We start from the raw sequence: 22,354 nt of genomic DNA, 5'->3' as shown, positions 1-22,354 counted from the left end.
AGAAGGAAATAATATAGTCACCTGGCCAGATTCTGTTTCCGTAGGATTTCCTGCTGCCGTGCAAACATTTCAGCTTGGGCTGGTTGCAAGAAACCGTAACCTGCAGAAATAGAAATGCGTCTAGTAAAGTATCTGGTCGACATAAACTTGTCTCCTCTCAAGGTAAATCTGCACATATGCAGTCTTAAAGGAAAGGTCCAGAAATAGATGCATTTCCTTAGATGATTGAGGTCAGAATTCTGGAGCTACATACCTGGACTCTGACATAATGCGGATGGCACCCCAAGAAACGGCGGTCTCAGGTGTGGTCCCAAGGCGATGTGAGGGGCGTTTTGCGGTGACAGCAGAGGAGGCGGGTGAGCCATCTCCCTAGGAAATAATTAAGAAGTACATTCTTAGTAAAGGCATACTTCACATAGTTCTAGTGATATATTCATACATAATGCATTCAGGCAAAGCGAGGAGAAAAAAAAAGAAAGGGGGGGATCTTTTCACACCATTATGAGCCATTAGAATTTTAATAAACCGATACCGGCAGAACAGACGGCCATTATACCAGTAACTGGAATCAAGTATTTGTCTTTCCATAATCAAGCTTGACGGTAACATCAATATCAATTATAACTGGAAAGTAATAACTGTGATAATTGTGTCAGTAAATCGCTAGAAGATTTTAATGGAAGTCGTTCTCTTGTGCGAGGCTGGCTTTATACAGGTGCACCATTATTTTGTACAAATTTTTGCACAAAAAGTTTAAGAGCAGAGTTTGCTAAAAGTTAGTGGCCCTCTACAGGGAGGAGATCTAATGTATTCAGGACATGGCAAAGATGGATGGTGGCAGGAGTGATCCAAGATTAGCGATACTCCAGTAGCCAAACATTTCTTACAGCTGAGCAGCTTATTCCAACATCTGGGTACTGCTCCCATAATTCACACTGAGACAGGAGTGCGACGGCATGGCGACACAGTCACATTGGCAATGTAATAAGGCAATAAAACATTAATGACTCTGAGCTGCCAGAGATAGATGACTCTCTCACCACCCACTATCATTAAGATTAACCTCTCCAATCTTGGAAGGGACCCAATTCAAAGAGCTTATTCCTCTCCATTTCTGTCCTCTCTCCTTGACAATAACCAGTATCGTCACACTCGGGTATCGGGTAACGTCTCCATCCTCTCATCACCAAAATATTAAGGGATAAGGTCCCCTTCTCATGTTTCCCCATCATTCCTAGCCATGTGGCAAGGTTCACTTGTATATCTGGCACAAAAAGACTAATTACACAGGGGCTTGTTCAGCCAGTCGGCTTATGCCATGCACCAGCTGACAAAATCCATTGTTTGCCAAAAGTGTTACATAACCTTCCCAAATATTCGGACAGACCACGATGAACGGATGTGGCAATGGCCCCGTAACTAGTGATGAGCGCAAGTGCTCGTTACTCGAGTTTGACTAAAGTGCTCGGGCATGCACAGGGTATCGCGGGTGCTCGAGTGACATGTTCGAGTCCCCGCGGCCGCAAGTTTCATGGCTGTTAGACAACCACAAAACAGCCGTGAAACATGCGGGGAGGGGACTCGAACATGTCACCCGAGCGCCCGCCATACCCTGCGCATACCAGAGCGCCCGCCATACCCTGCGCATACCAGAGCGCCCGCCATACCCTATGCATACCCGAGCACCCGCCATACCCTATGCATACCCGAGCACCCGCCATACCCTGCGCCTACCCGAGCACCCGCCATACCCGAGCACTTTAGGCAAACCCAAGTAACGAGCACTTGCGCTCATCACTACCATGGAACAATTTCTCCAAAATTAGATATTCCTGCAAAATCAAGAGATTCTGCCCAATGGCACCGTATCCGCCAACATGCACGTTTGCCTCCGTAGGCTCTAATAAGTGCCATAGTAGAGTTTAGCAGAACTCCAAAGGTTGTATGGAGCCGTAATACAGTAGACTAAAGCATTATTAGTCTCCCTAGATACATGACGGAGGGAATAAATCACCAGGGAAAAAAAGAAAGTTTGAATTTGGTTCTCAGACGATACAATATCCTGATATTCCAGCAGTTTATAAGCTACGGCTGACCCCCAGCCTATTTCCGCCGCCAAGCCCCCACATATTATTACCTCCCCCCCCCAGCGCTCCCCTCACTCAGCACTAAACTAATTGCGCTGCTCGTGTTGTCTGGGAAGAGCGGCCATCGATTCCTCGCTGCTGAAACGTCCTGCTAATCGTATCAGCGCTCCGCCAGCTCCTCGCACTCTACTGGCAGCTCCAATTAATCTCAGGTAACGCAGAAAGTGACCTTCGGCTCCGAGCCGGGGCAGCAGCCAAGCGATGCTTATGTAATTACACCGTGAAGTGTGTAATCACCTGGCCTAATCCCCCAGGCCCGACAATTAGCCGAGGCCTCTGTCGCTGGGCTGCCAAGTGCTCTGCCACCCGGACAGCCTGCAGATGAATAACGGTCAATTAAAGCTGCATGGCGGGGGCGAGGAGGTGTCCGGTCGATGTAATTAGCTGTAATCATGGGGAGACGAGGCTGCCAGACGTGAGGCGGCTTTTATATAGGATGCAATGTGGGAAATCAGGCAGCGTTTAACCATCTCGCTGCTCGCTAGTCTCTGCCTACTACACAGCATTCATTGATGATAATGTTCCAGCTCCCGTCCCATCAATTCTGCAGGAAACCACAAGGACGGGATGTTCGGAGCACAAATAAAGGACATTCATGAAGGGAGCCGTGCTGTGTTTTCATTACGACTGAGTATCCGTTAAAATAGTCTACAAAAAAGTCTTACCATCTATAAAGAAAAAAAATTGTGAAATCGTACAAATTTTTACATTGGCCACCAAGTCCAATATTGGGCTACGACTTCCCATAATGTAGAGATCACATCTCATCATCATCACAGGCAGAATCACAATGAAAGGGACCACCTACATATAGATAATGGCAGAACCGCCAGTCACTGGTGATGTCACAGCTCACTTCCTCCTCCCTCCCTGCACAATGTCCTCTGCACAGATCACAGAGCATGTCTATAGAAGTCAATAAACATCTGAGGAACCACCAGTCACAATAGCTGTTGTCACAGCTCACTTCCTCCTCCCTCCCTGCACAATGTCCTCTGCACAGATGACAGAGCATGCCTATAAAAGTTAATAAACATCTGAGGAACCACTAGTCACATGTGATGTCACAGCTCACCTCCTCCTCCCACCCTGCACAATGTCCTCTGCACAGATCACAGAGCATGTCTATAGAAGTCAATGAACATCTTCAGTCCATTCTGTCCTGCGGCTGCTGTAAAGCACATATCTGGATGATGATAAGCGACTCGGATAAGAAAATCTGAATAAAAAAATAAAAAGTTTCCAGAAAAAAAAACAGCTAGTATTGCCACTAGAGTGTGAACTGTCTCATAGGACCTGGTCAGTATTCTGTAGCAGCTGGACAGACGGCCTGCGAACCTCCTACCTGATGGCATCTGTGGCACTTCCTTTGATTAGCTGGCCTAGCATGGTGTCACATGTGCGACGACACATGACAATGACGTTATACCAGACCAACTAAACAAAAGAAGAGCCACGGATGCCAGGTCCTATGAATAAATTTGCATCATCTCTAGCTGTCACCTTTTCCTTCCATCCTCAAGACCCTATCCCAATATGTAGTAGGTATAATAATAATAACAAATACCTCTAATTAGAAATGTAGTATAGTTCTTCTGATTAGCTATGTTGCTTAACCCATGTGCAGGGCACTGCAGTAGCTTAGGTATCTATGGTTATGACCTCTAACAACTAACTCACTTTATGAGTGATCATAACCATGGATACCTAAGCTACTACAATGCCCTGCACATGGGGTAAGCGACAAAGTGAATCAGAAAAACTATACTACACCTACTACATATTGGGACTGGATCTTGGAGATGGGAATGCTCCTTTAATGATTCAGGCCTCCCTGCTGCGTATATATGCCTGGACATGTGGTTCATCAGCCCGGTACCCGGGGATTAATGAACACATGATCACTGGAAAGCTTAGTTGTGGAAAGTCTTCAGACCCATGGACTAGGGTTTATGACCGGCCTTACCACCCTTGACTAAATTATTGCTATCTTACAGGCATCGATTGATCACATTTGCACCATGACGGCAGAGACTGAACCTCTCATGTTGTAAATCTCTTACTGGGGCCATGAGTTATGGACAATATATGGAAGTGAATGGACGACCCTGCGCTCTCTGCACGCACCCGCGGGTCCCTGATGCACACTCAGGACACCTCATACGCAAAGCCGAGAGGCGTTAATGGGCATTATACCGTTACCTTAACCCTTCTCCGGTCCACGTGCACTGTTGCCATAGAAACAGTCCCTGATGGACCCCTGGGGAGGGGGGCGGTGTATCCGTAGAGCAGCGGTCACCGCGCAGTATTTGCAGGCAGTGTTTACATACTTCCCGCTTTTTCCGTAATTATAGAGGGCACGCAGCCCCCTCTGTCAGTCACTGACTGAGTAATGGGGACTCATTATTGTCCTCTTTACAACCAAGGACTGCGGAAAGTAGAATTATTGCATAAATTACCATAAATAAACATATCCACATTACATCCCCGTCCATTATTAATGAGCGATTCCCCCTTATATAACCGGTAGATACACGACCCTCAGCCGTCCTCTCCTGTCAGATTGGTAAAAAGTCTACTCCGCCATTGCTTAGTCATGGCACAACACCTGAGGAGGGGGGTGGCACAACACCTGAGGAGGGGGGGGGGGGGGCAGCACAACACCTGAGGGGGTGAGGCGGCGCAACACCTGAGGAGGGGGGAGGGGGGGGGCGGCACAACACCTGAGGAGGCGGCGCAACACCTGAGGGGGGTGTGTGGCACAACACCTGAGGAGGGGGGGGCGGCGCAACACCTCAGGGGGTGAGGCGGCGCAACACCTGAGGAGGGGGGAGGGGGGGGCGGCACAACACCTGAAGAAGGGGGTGGCACAACACCTGAGGAGGGAGGGGGCGGCACACCACCTGAGGAGGGGAGGCGGCGCAACACCTGAGGAGGCGGCAGGGGTGGGGCGGCACAACACCTGAGGAGGCGGCAGGGGTGGGGCGGCACAACACCTGAGGAGGCGGCAGGGGTGGGGCGGCACAACACCTGAGGAGGGGGGGGGAGGCGGCGCAACACCTGAGGAGGGGGGGGGGGCCGGCGCAACACCTGAGGGAGGGGAGAGGGGCCGGCGCAACACCTGAGGGAGGGGAGAGGGGCCGGCGCAACACCTGAGGGAGGGGAGAGGGGCCGGCGCAACACCTGAGGGAGGGGAGAGGGGCCGGCGCAACACCTGAGGGAGGGGAGAGGGGCCGGCGCAACACCTGAGGGAGGGGAGAGGGGCCGGCGCAACACCTGAGGGAGGGGAGAGGGGCCGGCACAACACCTGAGGGGGGAGGGGCCGGCACAACACCTGAGGGGGGAGGGGCCGGCACAACACCTGAGGGGGGAGGGGCCGGCACAACACCTGAGGGGGGAGAGGGGGCACAACACCTGAGGGGGGAGGGGGGGCACAACACCTGAGGGGGGAGAGGCGGCACAACACCTGAGGGGAGGGGGGAGAGGCGGCACAACACCTGAGGGGGGAGAGGCGGCACAACACCTGAGGGGGGAGAGGCGGCACAACACCTGAGGGGGGAGAGGCGGCACAACACCTGAGGGGGGGGGGGCACAACACCTGAGGGGAGGGGGGGGGCACAACACCCGAGAGGGGGGGCGCGGCACAACACCTGAGGGGGGGAGGGGGCGTGGCACAACACCTGAGGGGGGGAGGGGGCGTGGCACAACACCTGAGGGGAGGGGCGGCACAACAGCAGCCATATTGTTTATTTTTGCTTCCACAGGGAGTGACAAACCGTTATAGGTCCCCATATTAAACAGTGGGCTCCGCCCTAGCCATAATCCTACATATTGAGTAATATACGTGGGCAATGCTTCCTTGCCCCTCCAAGGCCCCAACATAGGCCGTGGACAGAAAGAGAGGGTCCCATAGACACCATGGCTGCCGCATTAAGATGAGCAAGTCCTGGATTACTTATCTACTCCGCCATCTTAATGGACATGTCTAATGTTTTTGAGAATTTGAAGGAATGTGGGAAAAATTATTGACCATCTTTGGACCTGCAATAGAAAAACATGGCTTCTTACTTCTATAAAACAGTGCCACCCCTGTCCATAGGGTGCAGATAGTAAACAAGAATGAGCTGTAATACCATACACAAACAGCAAATGGATGTGGCAGTGTTTTGTTTTTGTTTTTAGAATAAAGCAGCCATGGGACAAGTGCAGAAGCCGCCATTAGTGATGCTCACCTATCGGGAGTGAGCGGCACCAGTGCAGCCCATTAATGAATATTCCAGTCCGCCACTCCCCAGCCTGCACGGCTGATAACAGGGAACAATACCCTGCATTACAATTTGAACGATAAGTCGGATTTTGGGTTCAGTGTCCCTTTAACACCGTTCTGCGCCCCCGTGCCTGCAGTAATGCGATGCAGATATGTTTTTCACAGGCGATGGCTTTTCTGTTTAATACTGGAGTGTGAAATAGGTTTGAGCAGAGATGGCAGATCAGCCCGGGAAGCCGAGGGGCTAGAGAGCGGATTTGGTTCTGACACTGGAATGGCTGATCTCCAGCCCCCGGATCCTGTGTCTGTCTCTCCTCTTTCTGCCCCTACAGCCATGCACGGCATTAAGGGATTTACGCTGCATGCTGCTAAATTTGATATGTCCTTTAACAGGAGACAAATGGTTCGCGAGGCTTTAAAAGTATTGACTTTTCTTTAACAATAAGCGCTAATGGCCTTCAAATAATCAATAGTTAAAGTCATTACGGGGCTGCACATTATACGGTTAAAACAAGCCAGTGCCCTTTATTTTAACCCTGTCTTGTCCCTAGACGGATTCTGGTATCCAATGTAGAAGGGTAAAAAAAAGCCAGGGTAAAGGGATCATTTACTATCTATACATGATATCATCATCATTAAAGGGGCTGTGCACGTCTCTTGTTTTTCACAGCACCCCTCTTGTTCTTGGGCTGTGTTTGTTATTCCAATTTAGAGGGGTATTCCCAAAAATATTAAGTTATCCTCTATCCATGGCTTACTGATCGCTGGGGGTCCGATGCGATTCTGAGATCGAGGGTCTGCAGAGCCCCCAATGTGAATGCAGCAGCAGTACGCATGCTCAATTCATTGTCTATGGGGCTGCCGGAGAAAGGGGAGCACAGGATAGGCCATAACTTTTGAAATAACCCTTGAAATGGGCTTTAATTGCAATACCAGGTACATCCTACCGATAAGAGTGGCGCTGTTTGTGGAATAAAATATAATTGGCCTAATGCTTTATTAAAAGGGGATATACAACTACTTTTACCATATAATAAAAAAATTTGGTGCATTTTCGGTTGAGATTCATATAATTTGAGTTGGGCAAAAAAGAAATGTTTGTACGAGCCGTATTGCACCTGTCTACTTGCGGTCACACTGTCCTGCCCTCTTCTGTTTCTGGGAAAGCTGGGTGACATGGGCATCATACCTACCACTGAGGTTGCCATCCAGCGTTATCTGAACTTTGATCTAGACATTCAGTGATCCCCGACCCCATAACCCTATGCAAAAGTTACCCCTCAGGATTTTTGGAAAGCTGGGTGAGAAACCCTGTAGGAGTGTAATGACGGTTACTTATTCCCAGGCTTATAGTTCCAGGTGATTGCATATTCTAGATGCAATGTGCATCCATTACATTTGCAGTTTTGTAGTCCTGCTGATTCCTAATCTAGAAGGCTCGTCTGATCCCTACCCTATAACTGCTGCACCATAGAATATCATGCATGCCGGACATATGAGCTGTGGTACAAACATGGTGATAAGACTTTCCTGGATACTATGACGGTGCCTGGCCATTTATCCTCCCCTGGAGTTCCCACACAGGAAGATGAGATGGAATCTTAACCCCAAGCCAAGCCTTCTCCAACTCCTCGCAATTCCCTCCATCTCCGGCTGCCATAAATCTACCTTCCACTCACGCACCCTGCCTGAGGGAGGGAACAGGGAATGGAGGAAGAGGGGGTGAGATTCTGTCAGCTCCAGCTATGTGCTCCAGGCTAGTCGGCTTCATTTTTATTTTAACCCCTTCCAACCGCACAGATAACCGCGTAGATTGTACAATAATAATCTGTACTAGCTCATGACTTGCATAAATTCTAAACATTGGATTTTATGCATCTGCTCTAGAAAGCAATACATTTTGAGTTCTGGTACAACACTGCCACCTAGTGTACAGATTCACATGCAATTGAAAGATAAATGGCACCATAAAGCATCAACTGGTTATGCACATCCTTGACTACTGCGTTGCAGAAGCAGAGTGAAAGAACACAGGGATGCAAGAAATAGATATTTGTGCATATTGTTGCAAAGGAAAAGAGAAACGTTTTATCGTATTAAATAAATGTTATTTTTACTTAATACCGCTTATCACGGATCAGAAAATAAGGGCTGGTTCAGATGAATGGATCATGTGTTCAACCATTATTTGCCTATGTAGACGTGCGCACAAATGGACGATTGAAAAAAAAAAATCCATGCATCCATACAGAGCATCAAAAACAATGGCCGCATACGCAATTCTGTTCCTTTTTACGGAACAGAACAATGCAGAAAATAGTAGGCAGCTCATGCACCGATCTGCAATATGGCCGAGCACACGGAGCCAGGCAGGTCTGCAATTTGAGGACGGGCCTGGTCTGATATTAATAGCAGTCTGTTGGGAGAGAAATTGGAGACATCTATGAGAATTTCGAGGAGTCTGGCACATGGCAAGATTTCTCCGGTCATTATTGAAATGGACTGACTGGACTTTGGTAAAGGATCTTTTTCACCATACACCATGGCAGATCAATTAAAGGCAATGCTCACATTGCCAGCAACCATCCATTAGAATGGATGCAACAGCAATTCACTGGCAAAAAAAACAACTTTTTTGTCCGGCTAAAAAAACAAAAACGGATTTCAACTGGATCCGTTTTTTTAGTCTATGGAAAACTAATCTATTAAATAACCAAACATTTCCTTCTATTGGAAACAACCAATAATCAAAAAACGGATCCTTTTCAAACGGACAGCTATTTAACAGGTCTGTTTTCCATAGACTTCAATGTTAAAAAAAAAAATGGATCCAGTTGAAATTTTTTTTTTTGCACAACTTTTTTTTGTCAACGGATTTCTGCTGGTTCCGGTCTAATGGATGATTACTGGACATGTGAACCTAGTCTAAGATAGTCTTCATAATGACAGTCACAAGAGTTTTGGGCTATTTAGTTTGGGGTGAAATGGTCTCCAGGAATTGGATAATCCCACCCGTCAAGTCTACACCAGAGGAAAAAAAAACAACCACAGTTTTTGTTTGCCAAACACTGATCCTATAGAAAGCCCCAGGACTCTCCCGCCTCCTTACTGGAATCCACCGCTATTTACTAGTCCTCCGCCAGCATCAACGGCTGAAGATCCAGCCCTGCGCAGACAATGATCCTTTATCTGGTGATAAACAACCATTGCATTCCCCTCCTCAAGTCTGGAGCACAGAGAAGGTCTCGCTCCCTTCCAGATGGAAAGTACAGGTCAGAGCCAGATCTTACTCCTCAGACACACTTGCTCCCTTCTCTCCTGCTCTTTCCCCCACCCAAACATGCTTTCTTCATCTATTCCTCTGACTTCCCTGGACGACTTCCAGGCCACACAGAGGTTGGGAGGTTTTCCTGGAGTTATGCTGGACAGGAACCATGCAATCCCCACAACTGGCGTGTCTGCGTCTGCAGCTTTCCGCATGATAGGAAGGGTTAGCCAAAGTGCAAGCCCCTTCGCTCACTGGCGTTCCCACAACACTGTCATCCTTAATGCAATCCTACTGCCGAGGCTGATCCTACACATCCTTCCAAAGCTAGAAGCCTAGTCCTTTCCAAGGAGCGAGATTAACATCTTAAAACCATCCAATCTCGCCTAGAAACCAACAATTCCTGTGTAACAACGGAGACTACATGGGGGAAACAAAGGTGAAAAAAAGGGCAATAGGACAATTACAGAAAAATGGAAAATAAATTGTGGTTGAGTCAGTAGATCCATTATCCACTTACGAGATTGTATCGTTATGCCCAAAAGTATACGACCTGGCCTCTCATGCCCTGCACAGGTACCTCCATATCCAAAACTACAGAAAACTGTGCACAGGTGATGCATCATAATGGTGGGGAGAACCCCTCCAAATACTGGATTAGGACATATTACACATCTGTGTAGTATAAATGCACAATATGGCACCAATGGTTTGATAAGGTGCAATATTGTTGCATCAAGTTCCTCTTGGCGCACCCTATTTTTCTCTGACTGATTCATACAAAATAAATGAAAATTTTTTTGCCAACTTTCATCACATCACAATACGGGCAGATCTGCAGGGACAGTGTTTGCCTCCATGCAGGGTGTGTGGGCATGGACCATTATCGTAGATGCAATCTTTAGAGCTAGAAATGAAGGAAAAGGGCACTCGCACATATATATTCTGTGAACTCACTGTAAATGGTCACAGTAGAAAACTATTGACAGGTGATAAAACGCATAAAAATTCATGGAGGGGAGATTGGTACATTTTTACCGACTATTGTACTGGAGCGAATGCTGTCTCTTTGGCAAGAACAGCCGATCGCCAAGGGTTTAGAGAAGGCTGGACTGTCTCAATACGGTTATGGAAGGGTCATCTTAGTAAAACAACCCCATTAATGGGACTGTTCAAATCAAGCATAGTCGCTCGGTGGCTATATAGATCAGTATCTTTCCACCTACATATTTTCCATCTCTCTGGTTCCATCTCTGGCTCCTGTAATGCCAGAGATGTCAATCAAGGAAGAGAAGGGTGGAGATAGATGGAAAACAAGTAGGTGGGAAAATGCACTGAGCTGTTTGGCCACACCAAGGGTGCACCAAGGGCCTGTGCTTGGTTTGAACAGTCATTTTCTGCTAACTCCCTTCCAGCTTACCTTTTCTCTGTAAATCCTACTGTCTTTTCTATTTAGATTCTGTTCTGATGACCTAATTCTCGCCATACACGTGCCTGAGGAGGTGCCGTGCGAGACACCTATAAGTGGAAGTTTGCACAATCCCACTCTTGGTGTGCCGTGCGTCAAGGCTGTTGCCATTACCCACACACCGTTTTCCTACTCACTTTCACACATAAGTAACCTTTCAGTCTGTAATATTATTCAGCAGGCGCCGGGTCCCACAAAGCTTATACAAGTTGTGACACAAAATGCTGGATGAGCCGCTATCAGGAAATGAGCCTGAACTGCCGCTCGCCTACTATTTAACAACCTTTATTTTAGATATTAAGTGCAACAAAAGCCACAAGCACAAAATCTGTTCAAGAAGAAAACACTAATAAGGATTCCTGCTGTTTACTGTAATTCCAGGATTCTAGGCTCTAAGACGGAGCATTAGAAGGATGTATGTGACCCTATAATCTGGGACCACATGGGGGATGTGGGAAGGCAGCTAGAAGGGGCTGGAAGGGTATGCGCTTTGGATAAAGGGGGCACACTAATTGCCTACCTCTGCCTTGGCCAGGGTATTTAATATCTTTGCCCTAGGTGTATACAGATAGATCACTTTTATACATGTTGTGTCCATAAAAATTACAGTCATCCTCCATACCCCCGAGAATCCAACAAATGCATTTTCATATCAGCTTCACTCGATACAGACCACCACCTTAAAGGTCTTGCCCATTTAGATTAGAAAATAATCTTTTTTTTTTTCTAAAACAGTGCCACACTTCACCACAGGTTGTATGTGGTACTGCAGCTCGACCGCCTTTTCTTCAAAAGTGCTGAGCTGCAATACCAGGCACAACCTATAGAAACATTGTGAAAGAAAGCAACATGGAGGAAAATACTGATACAGCTGAGTATGGAGTCTTACACGCAATGCTCCATGGGAGAAAAGTATGCAAATTAGCTTTCACAGAACCAAACTCTCTACCAAATTAGAGAGGTAGTTACCTTACAATAAGTCCGTGTACAACCCTTTAATAACCCATTACTTGCCAAATTAGCAATTTTCATATTTTGTTTTTTTGGACTTAATTGGACCCAATTAGAAAATCTTAGTTGCTAGAAGCAAAAAATTTGGCGTCCCAAAAAAAGGACATTGGTAGATAATGGGTTAACAAAACCTTGTAACATGAACAGGGATAAATGCTAAGCCAGAAACTCTTCTACAGCAAGCCTGTTTCAGGGTCTTTGCCCCTCATCAGTGCAGAGTACAATCTGGCTGGTTGAGTGTGACATGGTAAAGTATCGGTTCTGCTGAAAGGGGTTATTCACTATTGGACAACCCTTCTTTATGAATTCAGTACCCTAATTAAAATAAAAATACCTCCCGCAGCAGCCAATTGTTCCTGGAGAGTGACGTGACTTGTGTCACATGCAGTCCGCTCTTTATCTGCAGCTCATCAATATTCCGTCAGGGTGGACGGAACAGAAAGGCTGCGGGTGACGAGCGGCCGCTCAATGGCACGTGACACAACAAATCATGCCACTCTCCGGGAACAGTGGCGCCTACATCGCTGGAATATAGATTGTTCTTATTTTAATTGGGTACCTCAATTGATTAAGCAGGGGTTGTCCATGGGAAAAAAATATGCAAATTAGTTCTCTTAGAGAATGCAAGTAAGTAACAGTTTCTGATTTGGCATTTATCCCTGGATTCGTTATAGGGTTGGACATTGACCTGTAGAGTAAAGTCCACTCCCAGGAGGAACTTGTAAGACAGATCTTTTGCAGAACAAAAGAAACTATAAGAAATATGCTCTGACTTTCCTTTGCAATTATTAGCAGTAGGTGCAAATGGTTAAAGGAGACATCAGATGGGTGGTGTCGCCGATGTGGGTCGTACCCTACCTGTCGGTGAAGTGGGAGGTGTCCCGATGCTGGGGCAGGCCTTGCTTCCTCCTCTGGCTGGAGGAGTTACTGGAGGTGGGCATATGAGCTTCCATTGCTCCTGGGTTTCGCACCACAGCAGCAGCCACTTCTTGTCGGGCCCGGAGAAGATCTGCCAAAAGAAGAGCGGAAACTGTGTCAAGCTGAAACACCCTGCAGTGCTGCAAACTATTCTCGAGTCGTCTCGTGACAGATATCCTGAGCCATCCATCCTTCCTTCCTTCCTTCCCTAACTTCTTCTCCTTCATTACCTGGCTCCTTGCAGACATCATCCTGCTCCTTATCACACTCTCTCTCCATTTCTTGACCTCCTTTGTTCAGTTCTCTATCTTCCTTTTCTTTAGCGGTTTCTTTCTCCGCTTCTCTCAGAACGAAACAATCAAAACCATATGTTTTTTTTTCCTGCCACTGGAACTAACTCAAAAACATACGGAGCTCACTGAGTCACCCCCGGAGTGGGGGGCTGCGAGAGGGGCGGACCAAATTTACTTTCTCAAGTTAAAAAAAAAAAAAAAAAAAAGAAGAAGAATTTCCAGAAAACGTTCTGCTATTATTTCACAATATTACAGGACGCAATGTTCTGTATTAATAAAGAAGATGATGTCTCCTGAACATTGCTGGTAACGCACGGCTATCAGAATATACAGAAAACCTTTTTTTCTTCCAGGGCCCTCAACACAAAGCACCCCGAGTTCTTGACTCTCGCCTAAGTTCATAAGGCCAAGATTACTGCTTCTCTCTTCGGGATCAAATCCCAGTTTTGGCAATGGAAAAAATGTGTGATTCCACTGAATAAAAGCGAATTTACAGGCAAAGCAGGAAGAAGTGTGAATAAAACCTGCTCTGTGTCAGAATCTGACTAGACAAATATTAAAACTCCTTCGTGCCATTCTCAATTGCTAAAAAGAAACTATACATGTATTCCAAAAGCTGGTGATTGACTGCCAATACTGTTGGATGCACAATCAGGCTGCTACAAATCGCCTACCTGACATTTCTGAATAAGCAAATATTTGTATATGGAGGTAGCTGCTCATAGTAAGCACCTGTTCACACCTATTTCTTGTTTTGGAAGTGCCATCAGTTTTTTCTATTTCTGAATAAGCAGTTATGTGCGAATAATATATGAGGAATAACACTATTCCTGCCCATTATATGAATTGTATCTTGCAGTTTTCCCTTCTGCAGCCTCTATCTCTAATTTTCAGTTGTCTCTGAGCTAGTAGGTAGAGACCAGCAAGCTCTCCGATAAACAGAGAATTGAGGGATTCCTACTCTCCTGCCTCTATTCTTCATGTGGGCAGAAGCAGCATGGAGGCGTTATACAGCAGTACTGAGTAGTGTATCTGCTAATCAAGCACTGAGATGGGATAAAACACTTATTAAAAAGCAGCACCATCTCTCTGCCTTTCAATCTTCTCTTCCCCCCTCCCTTCTCTATAGATTTCAATAGACAACTATATTCGGATACCTCAGTGAGCTGGCAGTCTATATTGTCTTGAATAAGACAGATTTTAGCTGTATATCAGGGAGAATGAGGAGTTCAGGAGGCAGGGGTGCGGAAGAGTTTGGAAAAAGATGCATATTTCTCTATTTAGACCATACATGTCAAACTCTGACCCGTGGGCCAAATATGGCCTGCAGGGTGATTATATTTGGCCCGCAACATCAGAACCACCACGCCTATGTGGGACCCATTATTCTGTATGAAGAACTTTATGGGGCCAATTATACTGTATATAAAGGCAATGTGGGGCCCATAATACTATAAGAAGCACCATGTGGGGCCCATTAGTCTGTATGGAGGACCATGTGAGGCCCATTAGTCTGTATGGAGGACCATGTGAGGCCCATTAGTCTGTATGGAGGACCATGTGAGGCCCATTAGTCTGTATGGAGGACCATGTGAGGCCCATTAGTCTGTATGGAGGACCATGTGAGGCCCATTAGTCTGTATGGAGGACCATGTGAGGCCCATTAGTCTGTATGGAGGACCATGTGAGGCCCATTAGTCTGTATGGAGGACCATGTGAGGCCCATTAGTCTGTATGGAGGACCATGTGAGGCCCATTAGTCTGTATGGAGGACCATGTGAGGCCCATTAGTCTGTATGGAGGACCATGTGAGGCCCATTAGTCTGTATGGAGGACCATGTGAGGCCCATTAGTCTGTATGGAGGACCATGTGAGGCCCATTAGTCTGTATGGAGGACCATGTGAGGCCCATTAGTCTGTATGGAGGACTATGTGAGGCCCATTAGTCTGTATGGAGGACTATGTGAGGCCCATTACTGGGTATGGAGGACTATGTGAGGCCCATTACTGGGTATGGAGGACTCTGTGAGGCCCATTATTCTATATGGAGGACTCTGTGAGGCCCATTATTCTATATGGAGGACTCTGTGAGGCCCATTATTCTATATGGAGGACTCTGTGAGGCCCATTATTCTATATGGAGGACTCTGTGAGGCCCATTATTCTATATGGAGGACTCTGTGAGGCCCATTATTCTATATGGAGGACTCTGTGAGGCCCATTATTCTATATGGAGGACTCTGTGAGGCCCATTATTCTATATGGAGGACTCTGTGAGGCCCATTATTCTATATGGAGGACTCTGTGAGGCCCATTATTCTGTATGGAGGACTATGTGAGGCCCATTACTCTGTATGGAGGACTCTGTGAGGCCCATTACTCTGTATGGAGGACTATGTGAGGCCCATTACTCTGTATGGAGGACTATGTGAGGCCCATTACTCTGTATGGAGGACTATGTGAGGCCCATTACTCTGCATGGAGGACTATGTGGGGCCCATTACTGGGTATGGAGGACTATGTGAGGCCCATTATTTTATATGGAGGACTATGTGAGGCCCATTATTCTATATGGAGGACTCTGTGGGGCCCATTATTCTATATGGAGGACTCTGTGAGGCCCATTATTCTATATGGAGGAATCTGTGAGGCCCATTATTCTATATGGAGGAATCTGTGAGGCCCATTATTCTATATGGAGGACTCTGTGAGGCCTATTATTCTGTATAAAGGGTGGCCCGCGACTTTGTCCAAGTTTTTCATCTTGGCCTTCTGCGTGTTTGAGTTTGACATCCCTGGTTTAGACATATTCCAAAAGTTTCTTAAGGTACGTTTATACTTGCTGACTGGTTTGCAGATCGGTGTTAAATTTAATACCCGACCGCACTACCCATGCGAATAAAATAACAGTTAATAGATTATTCCGTGCACAAATAAAATAGTGTTCTCGGCAGCACATTACCTATTAAACGCAATGATGTGCTGCCGAGACCGGATGATTCTTAAAGGGGTTGTCCAGTTCTTTAATATAGGTGGCGTATCCTTAGGAGAGGTCATCAATACCAGATCAGTGGGGTTCAGAGACCCAGTATCCCCACTGATTAGCTGTTCCCGATGTTGTATGTGATCAGTTGTGGAGCAGAACAGCAGCGACAACTGCATAGTGCTGTTCCGCTCCACAACTGATCACATCCAACTACTGTAACAGCTAGTTGGAGAGTGGGCCGGGTGTCACACAGCCACCGATGTGGTATTGTTTACCTACCCCGAGAACAGGTCATTAAGATAACAGTACCGCATAGCTCCTTTAAACAGGAATACACCCTTACATTCACTTTTACTATTGAAATGATAGAGACCATCTAAGGGTATGTTCACATGTTGCAGATTTTCTGTGCGGAGAAAGTTTTCAGCACATTACAGTAGAAGAAAAGTGGATGGAAGATTAAATAAATGCAGATTATTAATGCAATGTGAAATCAATGGCAAAATCTGTAGGAATTTGCAGCAGACTCAGGCGTGTGTGAACATAACCTACTTCAGACCAACAAAATGTTAAAGTTCATGATAATACAGACATACATTTATGACAGATCAATCACTAGCCTCATTCATCGGCACAATTCATCCCAGACTATGTGTAGCAAGGACAAAGGAGAAGCTGCACAATCAATGATCATTAGAGGCGTAGATGGCCCAGACACAATTAACACGGCTCGGCTAATTGCCTTCTTAGGGGTGCTGATCATGTCGCCTGGAGGTAGTGCTTTGAATTGGGCTATGTCTGCCTGCCACAGATCGTGGAGTCTGAGGCTCGAGGTTACCAACTGTGTAGCTGGATCCTGAGCGATCTGTGAGATGCACTGTGTAGATGAGATATGGCAGTTCAGCCTGGGGGGGCTTCCCAGCTGCAGCGCTTGGCAGTCACGGGGGTGTCATAGCCTGTCAGAGCTGGCGGCTTTCAGGAACGCAAGCCACAGAGATAGGAGGAGGGGGGAAGGGGCATTAGCGAATGTAGAAGCAGCCTGAATAGTCTGCGAGCTAAAATTGTCTGACCACCAAGAGATAATAATCAAATTTACATTTGGATGTCGCAGAATCTTAAAGCGCCAAATCCCATTTTCTAGCAACCGCAGCCGAATATTGGCTGAAAATGTAGTCAGATGCCTCCGGTATGTTTGATGCAACCACTACCTGTGCACAAACCAGTCCCCTCCGTGGCAGCAGATCTTGATGATTTTTTTTACTTAATTTATGTAATTTAGGAAAAAAAAAATCTTTTTTTTCAATTTGGTTTCTTTAAACGGGGATGTGCGGGACTTTAACATTGATGGCCTATCCTTAGGGCAGGTTAAGACGAGTGTATATTCTCTCATCCGAGAGAATTGGGCCGATTACACTAATCACATTCTGATCACACTCTGATCAGAGTTTGATCATCGTGTGATCTGATTCTCTCAAGTGAGAAGATGGAGAACAAAATTTCTCCATCTTCTCCATTGTGCCAGTCTGTGGAAATCAGACTGCACTCAGATGTCATCAGAGTGCAGTCTGATGTTTTCCATGCACTCATTAACTTGCATGGCCGAATGCAAATTTTGATCAAATTCGAGCATGGCGTGATTTTTTTTTCCTCTGACCGGCTCAAAGTGACAGATAGCATTCATCCAATTATTACGCATGAGCCGTTAGGATAGGTCATCAATATTTGATTGGTGGGGGTGCGATAAAGATTCCACACCTTTTGTTTCCTACATATTCAACTTTGTTGGTATTTGTTGTCATAAATCAGCTGAGAGGAGCTCAGAAAAAGACAGATAAAAGAGCTACAATCCCTCCCATTGGATTGCTAGAACAGTTCACTGATGAGATCCTTGGTTAACCCATTCTGCAACCAGCAATACACAGAGCAAAAAAGAGCATATAAAAGGCAAACGGTGCAACATGTGTAATAATACCCAATTCCAAAAAATATTTTTGGCCAAAAATAAATACACTTAACAGAAGAAGAAAAAAACAAAACAAATATGTCTTCAAAAACTGGACAACCCCTTTAAATGTCCCTTCTTCTAATCCACGCCACGTCTCCTGTTCTCTTCAGCATGACCTCCGAGCGCAACCACATCTTCCCTTGTCAGAGCAGAGTGACAGGATGGTCACTGAGGGCACAGCCGCGTGCCAGGAAGAGACTGCGCGGGAGAAAAATGACAAGGAAGGAAGGCGCGGGGGGAGGATGTGGTGCTACATAATGCAAGATAACAGCATGTACGACGCTGCCCGGGATGAGAGTACTCCAAGACTACAAACGCCGGTGATGTTAGACATTGTAGGGAGTAAAATGAAGAACTAGGAGGAGCTTGAATGTGACTGTATCTAATTAAAGTAATAAATAAAAAACATTAAATAAAATTCCACCGCGCTTATCAACACTTCAACTACTTTTTTTCGAAACAAACATCAAGGATGACTAAAGTCCTGGCGATGATACTGAGAGTAAATGTATCTATGCACAAATAAATACATTTTTGCTGAAAAAACAAATGGGTGACAACTTTTGTGGGAGGTCATACTAGTTGTCACCCAACTTTTCCAAAAACTGGTATCTGTTATGTTTCCTTCACATATCAGAGCCAATTCATCAAGACTGGCGTTTCTTATGGCAGTTGGGGTATGAAGGGCCAAATTCAATAAGAGCGGCGCATTTGTCAAAAAATTTGACGCAGCTGTCAGACTGCCCGAGCTGTGATCAGGAGGAGATTTCTGCCATATATTACACCACTTTTAGTAAATTAGTCCATCCATGATTGACCAATAAAGTTCCTACCACTTTTTAGAAACTTGGCGGGGCCCATTCATTATTGCATTTGCGCCAGTTTTTAGCGTTTTGTGTTTTTGTCTGCTCATTTTTTGAAGTCACTTTTTTAAAATGTTCGTTTTTTGTTTTTTTTCTTAGTTTGCCACTAGAGTTTAGAGTCTCCAGATGTTTTTGCCTAATTCATCATTTTTTGCAAGTATGCGATTAGACGGGTCTAGCCTCGCTCAATTCACTTGTATTAAATGAGGCCATCTAGTCTGCATGTAACCGTGCACAACTAGTCAGCATGTGACTGAATATATGCAAATTTCATACTTGGGGTCACGCTCCTGGTGCTGACACTTGGGAATCCTCACATCGCGCAGTGCGCATGCTGTAGGATTCACAAGTCTGCAGTTACATAGCTTATCCTAAGGCCGGACAACCCCTTTAAGGAAAAAAAAAAATCACAAGGGATGAATCGGGCTCCAAGTCTGCAAAATTTGTGACTTTTAAACACCAGAAAACTTGCCACATCGCAGGATGAAACTCTAGAAGGAAATATTTGTTTTTATGTATTTTTAAGTTTTATCGAGAAGCCAATGGGAAAACACAGAAAAAAAGCTAAAGCTACATTTTGTTTTTCTTTTCTCATTTAACATCCGGTCACAGAATTTTTTTGATGGCGAGAAAATACATGGAAAAAACACCTAAAAAAAAATGCGTCATTTTTCCAAAAAAAAATGTCACGTATGAAACAGTGAGTGATAGACAGGGATGGTGCCCAGTAGATAATACATAGAATAAAGAATAAGATCATGTTTAATGTGTGAAACTTTTCCATATAGCGAAGCACCGGATGTGGCTCAGTAATAAAATCCTTGCAGCATTCCTGTAATTTCTGTTGACATGTCGCTTATCTCGCTTGCTATCGGTGAGGGTCCCGGATGTGGTGCCCTGACTCCGTCCCCCCCACTGCCTCTGTGAATGTGCAGAAGGCAGGCCGCGTCTCTGACAGCTGGAAACATCACATGGAGTGACACTTTAAGCCCAAGAGGCTGCGGGTAAAGCCAGGATCAGAAGGCAGGATTAATATTAGACAGGAGAAAGCGGAGATAAAAATCTTCATGGATCTGCATTTGTATCACAATTGCTGGGAAGCAAGACCAGAGGGCGAGCTGCAAATACGGCCTCACCCCATAGAGTGATTTATACTGCACTCACCCATGCCTTAATTATTGATAGCAGTCATAATATACAGGTATGTACTAAAATGCACTCAGTCCCTATGCAGAGTGGCGCCAGCCGTCCCGTCATCTGTCACAATAATCAGGAACGTGGCGCTTATCAAACCGACCTCGTGGCATCCTGATAAAATTATAAACTGCCTCCTCCTAGGAGCTGATAAAACAAGCCATCTGGGTCCAAAATATGTGAATATAAATAAAAAAATATAATAATATATGTAAGGCAAATCATCAAACCTCCCCAGGTAAAAAAAAAATGTATTTAATGCACAGACCCCAGGGGGATTCCTCCCCACTTACTACATGCAAAGCTCAAGCTCTAGCCATGATCCACCCAGTGATCTGTATGTTCGACTCCCTCAGCTGGATCCTATAATACCCCACAGAAAGAATGATAGATAGATAAAGGATAGATAGATAGATAGATAGAGGATAGATAGATAGATAAAGGATAGATAGATAAAGGAGAGATAGATAGATAAAGGAGAGATAGATAGATAAAGGAGAGATAGATAGATAAAGGAGAGATAGATAAAGGAGAGATAGATAAAGGATAGATAGATAGATAAAGGATAGATAGATAGATAAAGGATAGATAGATAGATAGATAAAGGATAGATAGATAGATAGATAAAGGATAGATAGATAGATAAAGGATAGATAGATAGATAAAGGATAGATAGATAGATAGATAAAGGATAGATAGATAGATAAAGGATAGATAGATAGATAGATAAAGGATAGATAGATAAAGGATAGATAGATAGATAAAGGATAGATAGATAGATAAAGGATAGATAGGACGCATAAATAAGAGAAACCTTTCTGGATCTATAGAAAAGGTCAAAAGAGCAGCTGCAATATGGATTACACCGAATACCTGACGCTGTAAGTAAAACCCCTTTATTTTCTTTCTTTTGGGCGCAAGTATATTGTATTTCTTCTCCAGTAGAGGGGTCTGTGTCACTTGCACTAAAACTTAGTTTCATTTTTTTATGCAAATCTATCCACTATTAAAACAAAAAATAAAAACCTCCAGTCTTCGAGTTGCAGAGTTTTTTTCTAATCTATGTTCAGGAGCACACAGCTCCCCTGCCTTCCGACTTCCTGAGTGCTGGGGAGCGATGTGCTCCTGATCGTTAGTACCAGCCTTCCCATACACTTTACCAGGCTGCTAGTAAGGGCAGCATCGAAGGAGCACAAGGGCACAGATTCAGCCAGTTTCAGATCTGCACTTACAAGCTCTAAAGCAAAAAAAAAAAAGCTTGTAAGCGCATGCTCTTTCCTTAGGAATTTGCTTCTTTTTACAAGTTGAGATAATCCTTTTTATTCTTCCCTACATGCATTTAAACAGAAACCAGAACTGTTTATCTTTTTCCTACAGTAATTGCTCTGCTTAAAGTTACCTGTCTCATCTATTGCATTATTTCTGTGTCCTAATGTGTATAAATATGTGACTCTTCAGATATTGGGTTATACTAGCCTGATGAAGAGGCCTGAGTAGCCTCGAAAGTTTGCAACCTGTGACCATCTTTTCAGTAAGCCATTAAAAGGTATCAACCACTGAGGACTCTCAAATCTACACAGAAGTAGATCAAATCTACACAGAAGTAGATTAATTTATCTAAATGTTTATATATAATGTATATATATGCAGCAAATGGGAGCATTATTTAAAGCCCCCTGTGTGGCTGATTAAGTGAGCGGGTTTCAAGCTCAGGAAATCAGTCACTATCTGAGGATGTGACTCCCTTCCCCCACCTTCTGGCTGGTACGTTTTAATAAATCAAGGCCACCCCTTGACTCTCCATCACGATTGAGAGTAATGATTTTAATAAATCAAAGCCCTAACGGGTTAGTCGGAGCTGTGGCCTTGATTTATTAAAATCTGCGCTCTGAATCTCAGCCTCATCCCTGTGAAAACAGCTGGAGTTACTTTAAGTG

The 22,354-nt window shown here is 45.2% G+C and overlaps 1 protein-coding gene across 8 annotated transcripts in view; it reads right to left on the bottom strand.

Moving 5' to 3' along the window:
* Positions 1–22,354, bottom strand: part of SAMD11 (sterile alpha motif domain containing 11) — a 180,701-nt gene that overhangs the window by 11,368 nt on the left and 146,979 nt on the right. For all 8 annotated transcript variants that reach the window (XM_073656947.1, XM_073656944.1, XM_073656946.1 and 5 more), the window contains exons 8-10: positions 13,017–13,167; positions 254–369; positions 22–100 (exon numbers count right to left, since the gene is read on the bottom strand). In XM_073656947.1, coding sequence (XP_073513048.1) covers positions 22–100; positions 254–369; positions 13,017–13,167 — 346 coding nt within the window. The remainder of the gene's footprint in view (positions 1–21; positions 101–253; positions 370–13,016; positions 13,168–22,354) is intronic.

Source organism: Phyllobates terribilis, unplaced genomic scaffold (genome assembly GCF_046119375.1).
Source record: "Phyllobates terribilis strain yellow unplaced genomic scaffold, ASM4611937v1 Scaffold_12__6_contigs__length_324123572, whole genome shotgun sequence".
NCBI lineage: Eukaryota > Metazoa > Chordata > Amphibia > Anura > Dendrobatidae > Phyllobates > Phyllobates terribilis.
The sequence above is the reverse complement of the archived record's forward strand: the minus strand, read 5'-3'. Positions and strand labels throughout refer to the sequence as shown.